Source organism: Typha latifolia, chromosome 2 (assembly GCF_019914945.1).
Source record: "Typha latifolia isolate L0001 chromosome 2, TyphaL0001v2, whole genome shotgun sequence".
Lineage (NCBI taxonomy): Eukaryota > Viridiplantae > Streptophyta > Magnoliopsida > Poales > Typhaceae > Typha > Typha latifolia.
This window is the reverse complement of record NC_133087.1, coordinates 3,775,363-3,793,615: the sequence shown is the minus strand read 5'-3', so window position 1 is coordinate 3,793,615 and position 18,253 is coordinate 3,775,363. Positions and strand designations below refer to the sequence as shown.

Below are 18,253 nucleotides of genomic sequence, written 5' to 3'. Positions count from 1 at the left end.
TTGATGATGAGAGTTGGGTTGGTAGTATTATTGGATATATGGGCCTCACATGTGCGCATGATACTATCATAGATGTGGGCATGCACTAGTTATATCTATATATATATATATATATATATATATATATATATATATATATATATACCCATTTAATTGCAAAGGAAGATCGATCTCTAAAAACCCCCTTCAAATAGCCCTCCCTTGTACTTTCTTCTTCTCGAACAACTGCTGCTCATACCTCTCTTCTTCCCCCTTCTCTCTCTCTCTCTCTCTCTCTCTCTCCGGTCTCCACCTGATCTTTAGGAGTTCCAAAACACCCAAAATTTAGCACGATGGGCATTTGGATGTGGATCATGTGGATGGCCATGGCAAAGGTTACAGTGGGACTAGCGATCCTTTTGAGGAATAGTTGCAAGCTAAAGAGGTTAAGAAAGAGAAGACCCCAACTCCCAAGAGGCAATCTTGGGTGGCCTCTCATTGGTGAGACCTTTGAATTCGTTTCATATGCCTACTCACCTCGCCCGGAGACCTTCATGGACAAACGCCGGCTCCTGTGAGTCTATTCGTACTCTTCTTCGATCCTTTTTTTCCTTATATATATATATATATATATATATATGGATTCTTTTCCTCCATTAATTCATAAAGCTCTTGCTTTATGTACATAAAGATAACAATATTTAATGGAATTTTTCTTTTAAATATAAGGTATGGGAAGGTGTTCAAGTCTCACCTCTTTGGTAGTCCGACCATCGTATCGACCGACGCCGACGTGAGCCGCTTCGTCCTGCAGAGCGACGCGAAGACCTTCGTGCCGTCGTACCCTAAATCTCTCACTGAGTTAATGGGCAAGTCGTCCATCCTCTTGATCAATGGCAGCCTCCAAAGGCGAGTCCACGGTCTCGTCGGCGCCTTCTTCAAGTCACCGCAGCTCAAATCTCAGATCACCGGCGACATGCAACGTTACGTGGCCTCATCCATGAAGAACTGGGAGGATGATCAGATCATCTACGTCCAAGATGAGGCCAAATTGGTTAGTTTACCACCACGACTACTACTTACTACTACTACAACTACAAACTCTTTCTTGATCACTAATAGTGTCGCACGTGCACGTGCACGTGCACATGCACTTATGTCGTCACATAGATTAATTGGATACGATTGTTGGAGTTAATGCGCATGCCCTACCCTATTACTTATGCCATTTAATTAACTAAATTACAATGGAATCTCATAAAAGATCATGGTAGGAATAAGAAGAGACACATGAAGCTAGATTCTTCTCATTTCAATCTTGTATGTTGAGCTAACATTGGCAATATGATCTACTGCATGGCACTTTTTCTATCACCAGATTGTGTTCCAGATACTAGTGAAAGGTTTGATTGGTCTAAAGCCAAGTAAAGAAATGAACTTCCTCAAGCTACAATTCCAAGAATTTATTGCCGGCTTGATGTCTTTACCCATTAAGCTACCAGGGAGCAGGCTTTATAGATCTTTAAAGGTGAGTCGTAGTGCATGCCCCATTTCTATAACATCTATGCCTATATCTATATATTCCATGGACCACTATGTTAGATTCGTTACTAACGTAGAAGAAGCATTAATTCCTTCAGGCCAAGAAGAGGATGGCAATGCTAATAAAAGAAATCATCCAAGAAAAAAGGAAGAGGAAAGATCGCCATGCCGCCGCCCTAGATGCTGTCGATGTCTTGATCAAGGACGATAGCGAACAACTTACCGACGAATTAATCTCCGACAACATGATCGATTTGATGATTCCGGCCGAGGATTCTGTGCCACTTCTTATCACCTTAGCGGTCAAGTACCTCAGTGAATGCCCTCTTGCTCTCAGAGAATTAGAGGTATATTAAAACAACTATCTCTTGATTCTTAAATTATTTTTTCTTTTTGAGTAGTAGGGAAAACGTAATATTGATGCATTCGTTGAGTTGATTCAATCGATTTTAACTTTATTAGTGAAGTCAACTTAAGGATGTTGACGTTGACTAATGCAAAAGTTTGCTGTTATTTTGGACCTTGCGTTACGTGATAAGAATTTTCGACTCATCCTATGCTAACGTTTTAATTGCACGCCAACGATAAAGTTTTATAGATTAGTTTACTTTATTACATAAAATGGCGTAAACATAAACTTACTACGCACATAGAATAAAATTAGATACAAGAAAAGAAAGAATTATGAATTACGATTGTCCCTAACTCAAGACAAATGGTAGACGAAGAAGAACAATTAATTAACAACAACAAGTTCAAAACGATGGAATTACGTACGCCATCTGGATTTTATTCTTTTATTACTAAAATTGTGATACTGTCAGGAGGAAAACATGCAATTCAAGACTCACAAGTCAACTCTTGGGGAATCATTGCAATGGTCGGATTACATGTCCTTATCATTCACTCAAAATGTAAGTTTCATGATCAATATCTAAGATAATACCAAAAGAAAAGGAAAATAAATAAATAAATAAACAACATGAACTACTGCACAAATTAACAACAAAAAATAAATGTTGGGCCATATGAAATTTATACAGGTAATAACAGAGACGCTACGAATGGGTAACATCATCAGCGGCATCATGCGCAAGGCGGTGAGGGACGTCGAGATCAAAGGGCACTTCATCCCTAAAGGATGGTGTGTCTTCACATACTTTCGATCGATCCACCTCGACGATCAACTCTACAAAGATGCCTACAAGTTTAATCCATGGAGGTGGAAGGTAAGAGAATGCGAATGTAAAATATTTATTAGAATAACAGATTCTTATTTGAATGTATATGAATTCAAATTCATTTCTTAAATTCTTTAAAAATGTCTTTTAAAGATTGTTTTTAAGAAGCTAGCTTATTTAAACTTTTAGAATAGTTGGAGAACCAACAGTAGCACCAAACTGCACAAAGTGGCTTCTCAATTCTCTTATAGTACAATAGCTTACGTTTGAATATTGCACTCTCTTCTTCTACTCATGATTGGATCGTGACTATGTACAGGAGAAGGACATGATCAATACCAGTAGCTTTACTCCATTTGGAGGTGGACAAAGGCTTTGTCCAGGACTGGATTTGGCAAGGCTGGAAGCTTCCATCTTCTTACATCACTTGGTCACCAACTTCACGTATGTATATATTGCCAATTTACATCGATCTGATACTATATATACGTATATGTATATGTATATATTTCTAATGCGTATACTATGTACATGCAGCTTATATATAGCACACGTAAATGCATCATGCATGGCATTTCCATCTGCATGTGTTTACTTTAGATATATGTCAAACTAAATTTAACTAATGAAGTTTGAATTAAGAATGTAACTCATAGATGCATGCATCTACATACAAAACATATGCGTGTACAAAGCGAATAATACATGCATGCATCATGTGCATGTGGCCATCAAGTGGCGATGGGCATTGCAAGTGCATGCATGCCCATTGAATTCTTGATGGTATCATGATGTCATGCGTGCATGATGGAAGGGGGGCCTCTTCATGATCCCTTGTGGTGTATGTATGCCCACATGCAGGTGGGTGGCCGAGGAGGACCACATTGTAAATTTTCCCACCGTCAGGATGAAGAGAAGACTTCCCATCCGAGTGACAAGAAAGAGGTAGACGATCGAACCCAGCGCAACTCTATGCCGGAAGCCGATCAGAAGCGGCCAAGTATCAGCTGCAGCGAATTCCTGCAACCCGGGCGCGCGGCAGACAGGCCTACTGTTGAACTTGGAATGCTGTATGTATGTATGTATATTATTATTATTATTATTATTATTATTACTATTATTATATTGATTGAGATAGGAATAAATGTATGTCATAAATAAAAGAAGAGAGAGAGGGAGAGAGAGAGAGAGAGAGAGAGAGAGAGAGTTGGGTTTTTGCACAAATACCAAGGGAGAAATTAAATTTGGGTTTTGGGTCAAGCGTGTGGGTCTGACATTTTTGACCAGGGAAAGGATGGTTTTGGGCAGTGTGAACTTTGGAGTGGGGGTGGAATGCAGGGCCTATAGAGATATGCAGCAGAGAGAGAGAGAGAGTAGTCTTCTTGGAAACTTCAACTCTGCCTCCATTACTGCTGCTGTCTCAGTTTTAGCATCCAAAGGAGGAGAAATGATGGAGATACCCCCAAAGGCATGCACACCGAGTCACCAACTAGTCTTTCTTTTTCTCTTTTTAATCTCCCTACTTTTTTATTTTTAGATGATCTGTACGAATTTTGATTGGAATAGGGCGGGGCCCATGTTCAAGTGTTAATTAAGGTTCTTCTTTTTTTGAGTCATAGTGCTTATATACAATCACACATTAGCACTATCTCAACTTGTTGATGAACAAATTCCTAAAACATGATAGCTGGCCTACTGGAAAAGGATGCATTTAGCCCTAATTATTGGGTGTTTATTTTTCTTTTAATTAAAATTTGAAAAGATCTTCTATTGGAGAAGACAAGTTTTAAAAAGACCAGTGACTGAGACCATATACCAACTATGGCAACATAGATGTGCTCCTCAACCACTAGGTGCAGTACTGCAATATTTGCAGTCTTGTAGACCCACTCTTTTGAAAAGGGAAGGAGAGATCAGAGCTCAGTTTTAAGTGGAGGGTTGGACCCTTACATTGCCTAAAACTTCCTCTCAACAAAAGAGAGGGATATTTAGTACCCTTCTGTGATCTAGCAGTGGCCTGCACTAAGATGTGTGGAGTTTTGGTCCAGACCCTCCCTATGGCAATCCTATATCTTGTAGTTGGTCCATGCAAACATTATGTTTTTATGTATGCTAGTGTTCTCTTTTGGAAATTCTCACATAAGGCACCCCCTGTTTGTAGAAATACTTCCTCTCTCGTGCCAATAAAGAATTATAGGAAAAGACTGTAAATAAGAATACTTTCCTAAAGATTTCATAATTGGTAGGTTCCTACCGAAGATGAGAGAAAACACCACTTTTGAGATCAAGTCAAAGCTATCATCTCCCTGTGATCCAAAAAGTTGACGTAAAGTGCACATCATCTCATTCAAGATAAAGGCATCTTTCGATCAACGCCTGTATTATGCTTCAGGATTTCACATCCAGTACAAAATCTGGGAATTAAACTAATTAAGAGTTACTTCTCTCCGGGCCTTGCTAACAGAAGATTCAGCTCACCTCATTTCTCTCTCTCTCTCTCTCTCTATCTCTCTCTCAAAAATAGGAAAAAAAAAGCATAAGATTTGGCTCGCCTCAGGCACCACGTCTAATTCTAAATGACAATGCCAAGCAAACAACCAAAGTTATACCAGATCAGATATTCATATATCAATGACAACTAGGATACGATATGAAGAACCAGAACCAATCATAAGAAACCAGGGCCCCAAGAATGATTGAATAGTACAATATCTGCAAAAAGGTCCACCAGTTCAGACTCAGCACCTCCAGAGTCAAATTGGTCTGCAAGCCCCAAAAAGGTAGTCCACGATTTAAAACAAAGCAGCCCATCATCCAGATAAAAAGGAGCACAATAAAAACCTGATCATATTAACACCTTGTTAAAGCCGAAAGTGAAGCCGGTGTCAAATTACCCCACCGTTTAATAATGATTACATGCACACTGCAATTTGGGAGAATAGTTGCTTCACTCAGAAGGTTGTGAAGGGATACCAAAGAGAGAGGTACACTCTTCTGTCATAGGTATCCATGGAATAGGTTTAAGTTGCTCTATATCTAGAAAAAAAATAGGACTGATTTCAAATTATAACCCTAACATCAAGATTAACCTTTATAAATCCTTCACTAAAAGCTCGCATGTGTGCTACATCTTACAAAGCTTACTGCCTAGCTCAGCTGCTTGTTAATGGTGTTATAGGCTCAAATTAGCAAGATGCGAACTAGGCAGAGCATCTGCAAGGAAGCAAGCAATACATGGCCTAGAAACAAGGATCTGATCTTCTTCTTCGATTATGCCAGTCGCTACATATTAGCTCCATGAGCGGCCACCACCAAAGCCCCTATTACGATCACGAAACCCCCCATGACCACCTGCGAAGAATGAAATCAATATCTTACTCTTAGAAAACATTGGTATTGAGACAGAGTCCATTTGTTGGTTTTAAAAGAAAATACTTACTATGATACAACTTGGGTTTAGATTTGGAGCAGCTGAAGAAAAAATTGCTAAACTTATTCTTTCATATTTTTGTCTAATGTAACATGTAACAACAGCCAGGATATACCAGACCCAAGATGCCAATATCAGATCAAATTAGCTTCAAAGAGAAGATCTATTAGACAAAAAGCATCTCAGACTTCACCAATCAAACAGACAGTCAGACATAATAGGCCACACAAGGCAAAATATCTACTAAATATAGAAAGATGTCTAGACCATGATGCTCAACAGTATAAGGTAGCAAAGAAACATTTATTTGATTTTTGCTAAGTACTGCACCATTCAGGTACTAGGTCAATGATCAAGAGATCAGCACTGGATAATAATGTCAGACCGTGATATTTAACAGCAATGAGATCTTCATAGGCCTTTTTATTGCATCTTGTTAGGTGGGAATGAACAATCTGGCAAAATTATAATATCAGGAATACAGACCTGATGGGGGAGGGGGTCCACGACCCATTGCAGCTAGTTCAGGACTGACTTTCTGCCCAGCTTCTTCCAATATATTAATTAGATCCTTAGCAAATCTGGCATTAGCGGCTGTGAAAAACGTATATGCTGTTCCTTTCGCTCCAGCTCTGCCAGTTCGACCGATGCGATGAACATAATCCTCTAATGATCCGGGAAAGTCATAGTTGATTACATATTTTACATCCTTCACATCTATTTCCAGAAGAAAAAAAAACACGGTTAGTAACTGTGAAATACTCCTAATGTAAAAGAGCATTAAAGATTAGATGTCTTCTGCAGCACACGTACCCAAACCACGAGCAGCAACATCAGTAGCAGTCATAATAGGACTCTTCCCAGATTTAAACTCAGATAGGACCCAATCCCTCTCAGCTTGGCTTTTATCACCGTGAATTGACAAAGCAGGCCAACCATCTGTTCTCAGTTGTCTTGTTATCTGGTCACACCCCTTCTTGGTATCCATGAATATTAAAATGCGGCTTCCATCCATTATGTCCTCCAGCAGTTTGACCAATCTGACATAAACAAGAAATGTGAGTTTACATGGTGCTTAAGCATTGCCCAGCAAAATCACCCATATAAAGGACGCCTTACTTGTTATATTTCTGACTTTCGGATACAATCTCTACTCGCTGATGAATAGCATGATTAGCTTTCAGGTCTATAGAACCAATGACCACCTGTCTCATGTCAGATGTCTGATCTGTCAGATGTGGTAAAGATGATATTATGTAACGAACACACCTGAAAACCTTGCTTAGCCATTTACCTTGTATGGGTTGTACAGGAACTGCCTTGCAAGCTGTTCAACTTCCTTAGGCCAAGTGGCACTCCAGTATAGAGTTTGACGATCCGGACGAATCTACAATGAAAAAGACAGATTATAGCACATTTATTCATTTTACTTTCAAAATGTAGCAAAATCATTAAGTATATCAAACAATAGTGAAAGGAATATATGTTCTGTCTCCAGTATTTCTGAAAACACAAGGTGAACTGCAATGCAGAAAGTCATATCTGACACTTCACCCAAACAAATTGAGGCAAAATAGATGACCATTGTCAGGAGGCCATTGCTCGATGCTCACTTATGAAAAAAATGCTTCAATTTATCTTTCTTCTTGAAGATAATACAAGTCAAACCTATAGCTACTTTTTCTTACTCCATCCTCAGTTTTGGTTCTTCTACTTCTTATGTGATCTATGTGATTATTTCTTATACTCAAAAACTTATTACAAGATACAAACTTAACTTCTGAGTGTTATGACTTATGACAAATATATAAGACAATAAAAGACAACATTTCGCAAATATATGCCAACATACCTAGCTACCAACCATGTTAAATTTACCCTTTGCAAGGACTCTGGCACCATATCATGAAAATCTACAGAAGGAGTTATCCCACTTTATAATAGTGATTCATAGGTGATAGCATATTGAAGGGAAAAGGCTTAGAGAAGACAAAGTTAGGATAGAGCTAAAAGACCAAACAGAAGTTGTAATTGTAGTGTCTTATTTTACAGCATCAATTGAAGTGTGTACAATAATGGAAAACGAGTCTCTACTCTCTACATGAATAGGTAGTCGTACCCATTTACCCATCTTGTCCATTCAATCACCTTAACAAATAAGGGATACCAGAACCAGATTTATGTGTTGGACTAAAGAAAAAAAATGATAAAATGACTATCTTTCCGTATTAAAGTATGATTCAAGTTTAGTTTGATATAGTCTATTGACTCTATTCTTTTGCCGCTTTATGTTAAGATATACTATTTGGTGCCTGTTTAATCTTTTTATCGCATATATAATAAATTAGCCTATAGCATTTTTAGACTAGCTCTTCAAACTTAATCTACCATGTTGTGATCTTCAACTAGCATAATCTAATTGGACCATAACTGAGTGGCCTACATTTTCCAGCATCATTTGTGAGATTTTCTACTTTGCAATCTCGATATGGGGGTAAGGCGTACAATCGTACATCCACATGCCATCACAAAAGAAGTATCAAGAATATGTTATCCATATTTTTAAAAACAAGAGCACTAAGCATGACTGCATGAGAAGTATTAATTTGAGAAAAATAAACGAAAAACAAACAAAATAACATAAAAAAGTTCTGCTTGTTCTTCCTTAAGGCCAATATGTGAGATTGTGAAATGGCGATACCTAGGAATGCTCAAATAAACAGAACTGTTAGAACCATGCATAAAACGAGAAGGGATAGAATGTTCAAAAAAATAAAAAGTAACCAATATACCTGCGAAACTATTTTCCTGATCTGAGGCTCAAAACCCATGTCCAGCATACGGTCTGCCTCGTCCAAAACGAGATATGTTACCCTCCTTAAGTTTGTATGGTGTGACTCTAACATATCAATCAATCGGCCAGGTGTAGCAATAACTATTTCAACACCTAAAATACACATTAAAAACTATAAGTATCATTATCAAACTTTTCGACAGCAAGCAAGTGAAACAAGCCTAATCTCATCCATTAGAGTCAGAATCATAATCCTTTTTATCTTTAGTACTGATCAAGAGCATACAGTAAGCAGAGGAACAATTAAAAAAAAGAATCGGAATTTGAACTCTTCTTCTGATATTGTAATTCTTTCAGCAATTGTTCCAGCCACCTCCTTTGGAAAATTTGCCAAGATATGATGACACAGCCATTGATAGGTCCTCAATAAAGTATAATTTGCAATGCAACTTAATATACTATAGCATCAATATTACCCACCTTTCTGGAGATCACGAACTTGCGGTCCCTTTGGAACCCCACCATATATGCATGTGTTCTTTAGCTTAGATGAAGCCCCAAATTTAGTTGCCTCTTGCTGTATCTGAACAGCAAGCTCTCGTGTCGGAGCCAATACTAAAACGATGGGACCATCACCGGGACCTTAATAAGAAACAAGAGAAACAAATATCATTAACACAAAACTCGTTATAGTCAAATTTTGGAAGAAGTTAATGAAGACAAGGAGCATATTATGATTATTTTAATACCTAAAATTGGCTGAGCATTTACATGAACAATAGCAGGCAGCAAATAGGCAAGTGTTTTTCCTGATCCTGTTTCGGCAATGCCAATAAGATCACGACCCTTTAAAGCCATTGGCCAACCTTGTGCTTGAATAGGAGTCGGCTCAACAAAGCCAGCTTTCGCAATTTCTTGCAAAACATACTCTGCAAAATTGAAGATACTATTATGAAATTATACCATCTTGCACACGATCTAGCAATCCATTTGGCATGCACATGATGCAAGGTAAAACCACATGATGGTCAAGATAGATTTACAAGGTTTTTTTTGGATAATCATGATTTCATTGAAAAGTATAGCTGTAGTATTAAAAAAGAAAGAAATAAGATGTTTTTGTTCACAAAAGCACACTGAAGTCCTTTTTCTCTTTCCTTCGTTTTTTCTATAGATGCAGAATAAAAGAAACAAAAACTAAATATAAATTACTAGGACACGGAAAAAACTGTAATATTGAAAAGAAAAAAATAAGCAGATGCTTATGTTCACAAAGGCATACTATTCCTCATCTTCCTTCTTCTTCCCTATATATGCAAGTTAAAAGAAAGGAAAATAAAAATAACTAGTCAATGACAAGTCCAAGATTATTGTTCCAAATTTAGGACAATATCTGTACAAATAGAACATAATGAAGAAACCAAATTTAGGCAGAACTCGAAAGGTCAAAATCCTAACAGAAATCTTCATTTTCTATACCAAAAGAATCAAGACTGAATATTAAAAGGGGGATAAACTAATCCAGACACCAATATAAACAGATATGAGAGGTGTGCACATAACATATGGTTTTAGGAACGAGCACATTGTAACATAAGATTTATTGCCGAACCCTACCTTCCCAACCCTCTCTTGCAATGATAAAAAATTTATAAAAGACATATGCCACTAAAACCAAAAGAAGAGCATTAGATTCACCTTTAATTGTACTTGATGAGTCTAGAATGGCAAAAATATACATTGGAATCTAAAGTTTTCAAGTGAGTAAGCTAAGAGTAGCATAAGGAATGGAACTGAAGTAAAATCATGCATCGAAATGAAGATAACATTACAAATTGATTGTCAGATATCTAAAGGTGGCTAATTCCTATGTGACCTGTGAAGGTTCAGGATTGTGACCGACACACTTTCATTCTAAAATGGTATCAATGTTTCCATTAGCAATATAAACTTATTAAGGTCTTGGATTCCATTCCATATTCGTTCCACATTAGTAAACTGGTATTGTTCCTATTTTGCATCTGCTAAGAATTTAACCTAAATGGGCCGTAGCTATTATCGTGGAAGAAGGATATTACTCTGATAATGAAAAATATGTTTCTAGGGCACTGAAACTAATAGTAGTTAATTAAAAAAAAAGGAAGTAAATGACTATAACTTCATCTTCATCTAAACAAGCTACAATTGCACTGCAGGTTCTTGGATGCAATTCTTCAGGATCAATTTAAGCACTCCCTCTAATACAAATCATGCTCGACAATGGAACAATGATCCAAACCCAATCTCCAAATGATTCAGTTGACAAGTTAGAAACACAAGGACGAGAGAGATAGAGAGAGAGAGAGAGGAAGAAAGACCTGGAAAGCCAACATCGCGAAATTCTTTCACGGGTTTTGGGACATCCCGGCCCTCGACCGTGATCTCCCTCTTCCGGCGGTATGCCACCACGTCGGCCTCCGTCATCGCCGCCACGGACGGCGACTCCACGTAGAAATTCTTGTCGAAGTGGTTCAGCCCGTCCAATTCTGCGGCGCCTCCGCCGCTGGCCACCGTTTCTCTCTTGCTCGACGACTCGAATCCCCTCCCGTAGCTCGAAGCACCGCCGCTAAATCCCCCATCACTGAAACAACCAGATAGAACTAATTCAGAACGTCTTCTTCCTCTAGGGCTAAGGGTAGTTTTGGGGTTTAGATTCACCTTCTCCGTTCACGGTAGGAGCCGGGGTCGCCTGCGCGGCTATCGTAGCGGCTCATGGTTGGATTGTATCCGCTTTGGAAGCCTGTCTTCGTCTTTGCCGGGCTCGGATTAGAGGAAAAAGAGGAGGTGAGACAGAGAACAGACGAAGCGAAGAAGAGGGAAACAAGGGTTTTGGAAGCAGGAGGAGAGAGGAGGAGAACGAAAGGTGAAGGATGATGGTGATTTATTAGTGAAGGCTAGATTGGTCTAAGATTGACGAGGAATGGGGTCAGCGAATGGATCTGAGTCCGGTCTAGTTCGAGTTAGGACAAACGCATGTCATGTGTAATTGGTCACAGAGATTTAGATTCAGACTCGAGTTTTGTTGGGTTTGATTAGTGTAGATTAGTACCATAATCTTTTCATTTCTTTTTTCAAAAGAAAATAAAAAATTAGAGAAATTTGTTACACCGTAGGATGATGGTCTTTCTTATACATAGTTCGATAGAATAACATCATCGCACGGGACCCACTGCCTGTTCTTCTTCAGTCACACACAGTCGCAATGCAACTCTTCTATGGCGTAATTCTCTGCCTCCATTTGTAGATACAAATCCTCAAGAACCACATAAATGCCCTCTGCACCAGGAGGTAATATACTTCCTGCTGAGAAGACATGCACCTTATTCCTTACCTCAATCCAGCTTTGCCCAGGATTCTTCTTCAAACTTCTCACCTTGGTCATAACTCTTACTCTTGCCGAGTCCTCCCACCTTCCACAAGCAGCATAGGTGTTTGACAGCAGCATGTAACTCCCAGTGCTCTCCCCTTCCATCCCCAAAACTCTAGCTGCAGTATCCTCTGCGAATGCCGCATTCCCGTGTATTCTGCAAGAGTTCAGCAAGGCCCCCAGAACACAAAGGTTTGGCTTCACTGGCATCTTCTCTATGAGCTCCGCCGCTTCCCTTAGCAATCCTGCGCGTCCAAGAAGGTCCACCATGCAAGCATAATGCTCCATGGACGGCGAAATTTTGTACTTCTCAATCATCTGATCGAATAACTGGCGACCATCAGCAACACGGCCGGCATGACTGCAGGCGGACACCATGGCAATGAATGTAACCTCATCGGGCTCATAACCGACTCTAACCATGTCGTCGAAAGTGGCAAGAGCTTCGTCACATAATCCATGCATCCCATACCCAGCGATCATAGAATTCCATGATATGAGATCTTGGTCATCTATTTGATCAAACACTAAGCGCCCATCACGGAGACTTCCACTCTTTGCATACATGTTGAGGAGCCCATTTGCAACCAACAAGTTGCGATCCATGGCGCCTCTAATTGTATGTCCATGGATCTCCCTACCAAGCTTCAGTGCTGATAACTCTGCACAAGCTGATAGAACAGTGGCGACTGTGACAGAATTGGGCGAAAGCCGAGATTGCTGCATTCGCCTGAAGAGCTCCAGAGCCCCCTCTATCATCTCATTTGACGCAAATGCGCCGATAACTGCACTCCAACTCACTACATTGGGAGACACCTCCTTTGCTTCCTCCATTAGAGCAAAGATCTCGTAAGCTTTGTCACACAACCCAGCAGCAGCATAGGCCGAAATCAATGCATTCCAGCATACCAAATCCTTGACCTTAGCCTGCGTAAACAACCTCTCGGCCTCTTCCCTATTCCCAAGCTTCCCATACATGCATATCAATGAATTCCTCACAAAGGGATACTGCTCAAAGCCACACCTGACACCATATCCATGTACTTCCCTCCCCTTATCCAATGCTGCGCCACCAATATAAGGGCAAACCGACAAAACCACTGCCATGGCTTCTGCAGTGCCTTTCCCTCCCCTTGCCCTCATCTCACAAAACAAATCGACAACCTCCTCATGCCTCCGGCATCGAGCATGCACCGACAACAATGTTGTCCATGTCACCGGATTTGCCTCCGTCCCAGCATCTTCCATCCGCCGGAAAACTTCATTGGCAGCTTCAGAATCGCAATTCATCGAATACCCAGAGAGCAAGGTGTTCCAAGACATTACATTTTTCACTGGCATTGCGTCAAACATTTTCCGGGCGATTCCCATCCGACCAAATTGGCCATACATCAAGACCAATTCATTGCCTACATGGAGATGGCATTGCAAACCCATGGAAACAGCATGACCGTGTACAGAAGCACACAGTTTAAAGACACCAAGAGCGGCACAAGCCCTTAAGACGAGAGGAAAAGTGAAGCAATCAGGGAGGGAGAAAACAGCCCGCATCTGGGAATAGAGCAAGATGGTATCTTTCTCACGGCCATGGGCAAGGTGAGCGCGGAGAATGGAATTCCAAAGGAGGGAGGAGTCACGGTGGTGGTCGGCGCTGGCGAGGAAGACCGCGACAGCGTCGGAGAGTTGACCGAGACGGGCGTAGGCGGAGATCAGATGGGAGGAGAGGAAGGCGGAGACGCGAGAGGAGGAGAGGAGGAGGTGGGCGTGAAGTTGCTTGGCTTCGCGAGGGGTAGCGCATCGTTGAAGGAGAAGGTCGAGGGTAGTGCAGGCGAGGTGTCGGACATTAGGCGAGAGGGAATGGGAGGTGGAGGAGAGAGAGGAGAGGCGAAGACGATAGGAGAGTTGGGAAGTTATAGGAAAGTAACTGCGAGAGGAGGAGAGAGAAGTCGGGAGCATATGGGTCTCATTTGCCGTTTGATTGCTGTAAAGTTTCCTATTAAACGGGAAATGGTATGTACCTCAAAATATGTTATAAGTGGCAGGGGGTATAAATGATTAAATTCTTCTCCTTAACCGTTTTACCTCAATTTTTTATGTGCCATGGGTTTACTTTTACATGATAGCAAAAGTTAATCCAACCCGATAACTCTACATCCTAATATAATTTTACATAAAATTAAGTTTAATTTAATTAGAATCGTGTCATAAATAGGTCAACCCTATTATTAAGTAAATTATATTCGTATTTATTACACCAACATGTTTAACCATTTATGATTCGCCAACTCGTTTACGACACGATAACATATTTATGACTCAATTAACTATTTATAACGTGACTAACTCATTTATAATAAAAAAAAATTTATATAAATTTTAATAAATTATGCGACTAATAACTTATTTATTTATTTATGACTCGTGTAACTCATTTAATTACTTTTAACGCAATTGTATCGTTGGTAGTTGCATATTTGGTAAATTTCTTCTGTAACAACCTTAATAGTTGCTTAACATATGAATAAGATCATCTCAAATTTTCTCCACAATCAAAGCTAACGGGCCACAAGGCCTAAATTATGTTCCAAACTTGGTATTGATATGATTATACTACCAAAAAAACAAAGTTAGACGAGAGGAGAAGAAAATATACATTGCCCAGGAGCCAATATAGCCTTTGGATCATACTTCTTCTTCATCTCTACAAACCGATCCCATTTGGATCCGAAATGCTTCATCCAATCCTCAATCTTCTTATAATGAGGCAAGTACTGCTTCGCTTCAATCTTATTCTTCTCACAGAATCTAAGTACTTCATCTCTCTGTCTCAGCACGCACCCCAAGTTCACCGGGAACGACGACAATAGCAATCCGATCTTGTAGAACACTTCCTCTTCTGGAAAAACCAAAGACATCCTCTCATCCCACCTAATTATTATCAAACACAAGTAAGATCAAATTATTGAATCATTTTATCTTATATATCTATTTTCAATTTAGACAAGTGCCTCGAATCCCTAATTGTTTAGACTATTTGTATAGTTTTATCCATCACATATATATAGGTCATGAAAGGAAAAGAATAATTATATATTATTCAACTAACTTATGACCCAATAGCACAATATTGCACTTGAAGAATAAGCTTACGTTTAAATCATGCACATCAACTGCATTTTAGCTGAATAATTGGCAAAGAGATAGTCGTCACTTACTTGTTCTTGCCTAATGGGTAGATCAAGATAACACCCATGGTGTTGCCTTGCTTGAAGACTCCCTTGAAGACACCTTCATGGAAGTCATGGATCCTGGACTTGGGCACAAGCAGGTTGAGCCATGGGTGAGGGATATCCCAAAGGCCAACCCTTCGAAGCTTCTCCTCCTCGCACTGGACCCGATCGACGAACCCGGTGTAGGAGAGCTCACGGATGAACTTGAATCCCTTGGTGTAATGTAGACCTTCAAGTATGGACTCTACTTCCTGCCAATTTGACCAACTTCCTTTGATTTCACAGAGACTGAAAATTGAGATCTTGACCTTCGTATATATTCAAATATAACAGTTGAAAACTGATTAATAATTCATAGGTATTCTGACCATTTTTTATCCAAAAGTTAATTAGTGTGATTCAAGCTATTTGAGCTAAGCTTTGAAGGAGCTTGATTTATAGGCCAAACGAGTCAAATACTAGATAGGATTTTAAGTTCAAGAATTATATTTATTTCTGAGCCAAACGAGTCGGCTCGCTTGGCCAGTATAATCTTCTCTTTTTTAAGAGATGGTGAAAATTTATGACTATTCCAATTAAAGCATATATAAAAGAGTAACTCTAAGAAAACAGTAGCAATATAAACATTGGCTTTGATAGTGAATCACTTTTAAAGCAAAGACGGTTCAACTTATTTCTTTTAAAGTTTTGGAGACTCAGGTACATATTCCTGCAATAAATTGAGAATATATATATATATATATATATATAACCTAAAAGGAAAATTCATTTTTTGTAATCTAAAATTTCTACTTTCTTACCTGATCTATAGTAAATGCAGTGTCATCACTGTAATAAATGGCACCTTCAATGAAATAGGCGCCACCGTGCTCGGACGTGACAGCGCTGATCTTGGCCACCTCCTCGTCGGAGAAGAAAGGGGAGCTTACTTGGTTGTGATCAAGAAAGACGAATCCTTCAATGTAGTTGAATCCTTTCTTCTTTCCTGTGGTCCCATCTAAAGTTATCAAGTACTCCTCGTCTCCGGTGAAGGCCTCAAAGTCCGTGTAGACCAATCCGACCCATTTCACCTGCAGGATTTATAGTACGTGGTTTCATTTAAAACAGTAAGAAATATTGATATCAGCCAGATATATATATATATATATATATATATATATATATATATATATATATATTTACCATGCATGCAGGTAGTATACAGTCTGTCATTCATTACCTTTGTTGGGGCTGGTTGCAAGGCGATTCTAGCCCTAGTGATGATTCCAAACTGCCCAAGACCTCCAAGAGCAGAAAAGAAAAGGTCTGAGTTGTGCTTCTTTGAGCAAGTCACTAGCTCTCCTTTCCCTGAATTCAAATAACTAAGGTTAATTCTAACAGTTTACGAGTGGATAATGATGCACGAATATGGAGTATTCAATAAAAATTAATATGCACCTGTAATCACGTCCAACTCATGGACATTTCGGACCTGAGGTCCATACCTGAAGGCCTGACCACTGAGCCCACCTACAGAGAGTGTGCCACCCACAGTCAAGTCCATGTAGTCGAGCAAAGTCCGCGGGCTGAGGCCATTCTTCAATGTCTCAAGCATCACTTCGGACCATAATTGCTCAGCGCCAACGTCCACGTAAGGAGAATAACCATTCTCCGATGACACCCTAATCCTAATTCTCTGGGCGCCGGTGGCTAAGGACCGCATATCTATGGTGATGCCGCCGGTGCTAACTGATTGGCCACTGTCGGAGTGGCCACGACCCCTGGCAGTGATACTGAAGGGCTTCGGGGACTCGTACGCCGACCGTACTAGTTGGACAATGTCATCCTCGGACCAGGGGCAGAACACGCCTAACGGCCGTCGCCCTACGATGATACCGCCGAAATCCGAGGAGACGGCGGTGATGGCATTATCGTCGAATAAGATCTTAGTGGCGATGCCAAGAGGGAACACATCTGATGGTAGGGAATGAGACATGGTGAGCAAAGGTGGCACTGAAAATGCGTGAAGAGGGTGGTGGTGAATGGTGTTATACTTATAGGAGGCTACATTGTACTGGCCATTAATTACGATGGATATGCTGAACATAATGACGGATAGGGTGTATCTAAATGTATGCGTGCATACAGCCAGGAATTTAATGGAGAGATATGCTTAATTACGAGGAGCATGAATATCCGGATGTCTTAAGTGTATCTGTTTAAACTTCAGATTGATATACACTACGAGGAGATAGACATGGATATGCTTAACTTCATATTGATATACACTACGAGGAGATAGACATGTCTATTGAAAATTGGCACCAATCAAGACAACTGTTCAGACGGGATTAGATCTGTTTGAACAGCTTTGCTGTAAATTAGTGTTCCTGACTCAATGTGCCACAAAATTAGAATGGCAGGGCATTCGAATGTAAAAATTCGAGAAAAATTACACATTGCAGACGTTTGAACAGGCTAACGGGTGTTCTAACACCCTCCTGTGTTTTTTATTGGCATTCCACGAGCATGCAAATGAGCTTACGAGCAATCGAACACACCGCATGTTTTCTTGAGCTTCGAGACAATCTTATAAATAGATAAATTTGGGCTTTAGGGTTATAAGGCAAAGGGAAAATTTGAAAGAAATAGCCACTATTATATTGGGAGATATTAGAAGGGAATTTTTTTTGTATTTGTATCTCTACTAGG

The 18,253-nt window shown here is 39.9% G+C and overlaps 4 protein-coding genes across 4 annotated transcripts; 1 reads left to right on the top strand and 3 right to left on the bottom strand.

Moving 5' to 3' along the window:
* The first annotated feature begins 160 nt into the window (after positions 1-160).
* On the top strand, positions 161-4,314 carry LOC140782291 (cytochrome P450 90D2-like). Its single transcript, XM_073128781.1, has 8 exons — positions 161-553; positions 709-1,033; positions 1,358-1,507; positions 1,620-1,868; positions 2,346-2,435; positions 2,565-2,750; positions 3,022-3,146; positions 3,564-4,314. The coding sequence occupies exons 1-8, from the start codon at positions 333-335 to the stop codon at positions 3,649-3,651; spliced, it is 1,434 nt and encodes a 477-aa protein (XP_072984882.1). The 5' UTR covers positions 161-332; the 3' UTR covers positions 3,652-4,314.
* A 1,215-nt stretch (positions 4,315-5,529) lies between these two features.
* LOC140782577 (DEAD-box ATP-dependent RNA helicase 20) lies at positions 5,530-11,843 on the bottom strand. Its single transcript, XM_073129214.1, has 10 exons — positions 11,624-11,843; positions 11,284-11,546; positions 9,676-9,855; positions 9,407-9,568; positions 8,925-9,079; positions 7,427-7,519; positions 7,252-7,337; positions 6,946-7,172; positions 6,619-6,849; positions 5,530-6,053 (listed from the first exon to the last, which is right to left on the bottom strand). Exons 1-10 carry the CDS (start codon positions 11,677-11,679, stop codon positions 5,992-5,994), a joined length of 1,515 nt encoding a protein of 504 aa, XP_072985315.1. The 5' UTR covers positions 11,680-11,843; the 3' UTR covers positions 5,530-5,991.
* Positions 11,844-11,997: 154 nt separating this feature from the next.
* Positions 11,998-14,331, bottom strand: LOC140782576 (putative pentatricopeptide repeat-containing protein At1g17630). Its single transcript, XM_073129211.1, has one exon. The coding sequence runs from the start codon at positions 14,286-14,288 to the stop codon at positions 12,153-12,155; it is 2,136 nt and encodes a 711-aa protein (XP_072985312.1). The 5' UTR covers positions 14,289-14,331; the 3' UTR covers positions 11,998-12,152.
* Positions 14,332-14,959: 628 nt separating this feature from the next.
* LOC140781384 (cytokinin dehydrogenase 6-like) lies at positions 14,960-17,537 on the bottom strand. The gene is made up of 5 exons (XM_073127332.1): positions 17,000-17,537; positions 16,782-16,909; positions 16,363-16,632; positions 15,548-15,813; positions 14,960-15,260 (listed from the first exon to the last, which is right to left on the bottom strand). Exons 1-5 carry the CDS (start codon positions 17,535-17,537, stop codon positions 14,960-14,962), a joined length of 1,503 nt encoding a protein of 500 aa, XP_072983433.1.
* Between the last annotated feature and the right edge of the window lie 716 nt (positions 17,538-18,253).

Excerpts from the sequence above, each read along its gene's own strand:
- LOC140782291 (XM_073128781.1), top strand. The coding sequence starts at position 333 with ATGGGCATTTGGATGTGGATCATGTGGATGGCCATGGCAAAGGTTACA. Across the intron at positions 2,751-3,021 it reads TTAATCCATGGAGGTGGAAG|GAGAAGGACATGATCAATAC; the intron begins GTAAGAGAATGC and ends GACTATGTACAG. Across the intron at positions 3,147-3,563 it reads CACTTGGTCACCAACTTCAC|GTGGGTGGCCGAGGAGGACC; the intron begins GTATGTATATAT and ends GCCCACATGCAG.
- LOC140781384 (XM_073127332.1), bottom strand. The coding sequence starts at position 17,537 with ATGTCTCATTCCCTACCATCAGATGTGTTCCCTCTTGGCATCGCCACT. Across the intron at positions 16,633-16,781 it reads TGCAACCAGCCCCAACAAAG|GTGAAATGGGTCGGATTGGT; the intron begins GTAATGAATGAC and ends TAAATCCTGCAG. Across the intron at positions 15,261-15,547 it reads TACCCATTAGGCAAGAACAA|GTGGGATGAGAGGATGTCTT; the intron begins GTAAGTGACGAC and ends GATAATAATTAG.
- LOC140782577 (XM_073129214.1), bottom strand. The coding sequence starts at position 11,679 with ATGAGCCGCTACGATAGCCGCGCAGGCGACCCCGGCTCCTACCGTGAA. Across the intron at positions 7,338-7,426 it reads TCCTGTACAACCCATACAAG|GTGGTCATTGGTTCTATAGA; the intron begins GTAAATGGCTAA and ends GACATGAGACAG. Across the intron at positions 7,173-7,251 it reads GAAAGTCAGAAATATAACAA|ATTGGTCAAACTGCTGGAGG; the intron begins GTAAGGCGTCCT and ends TGTTTATGTCAG.
- LOC140782576 (XM_073129211.1), bottom strand. The coding sequence starts at position 14,288 with ATGCTCCCGACTTCTCTCTCCTCCTCTCGCAGTTACTTTCCTATAACT.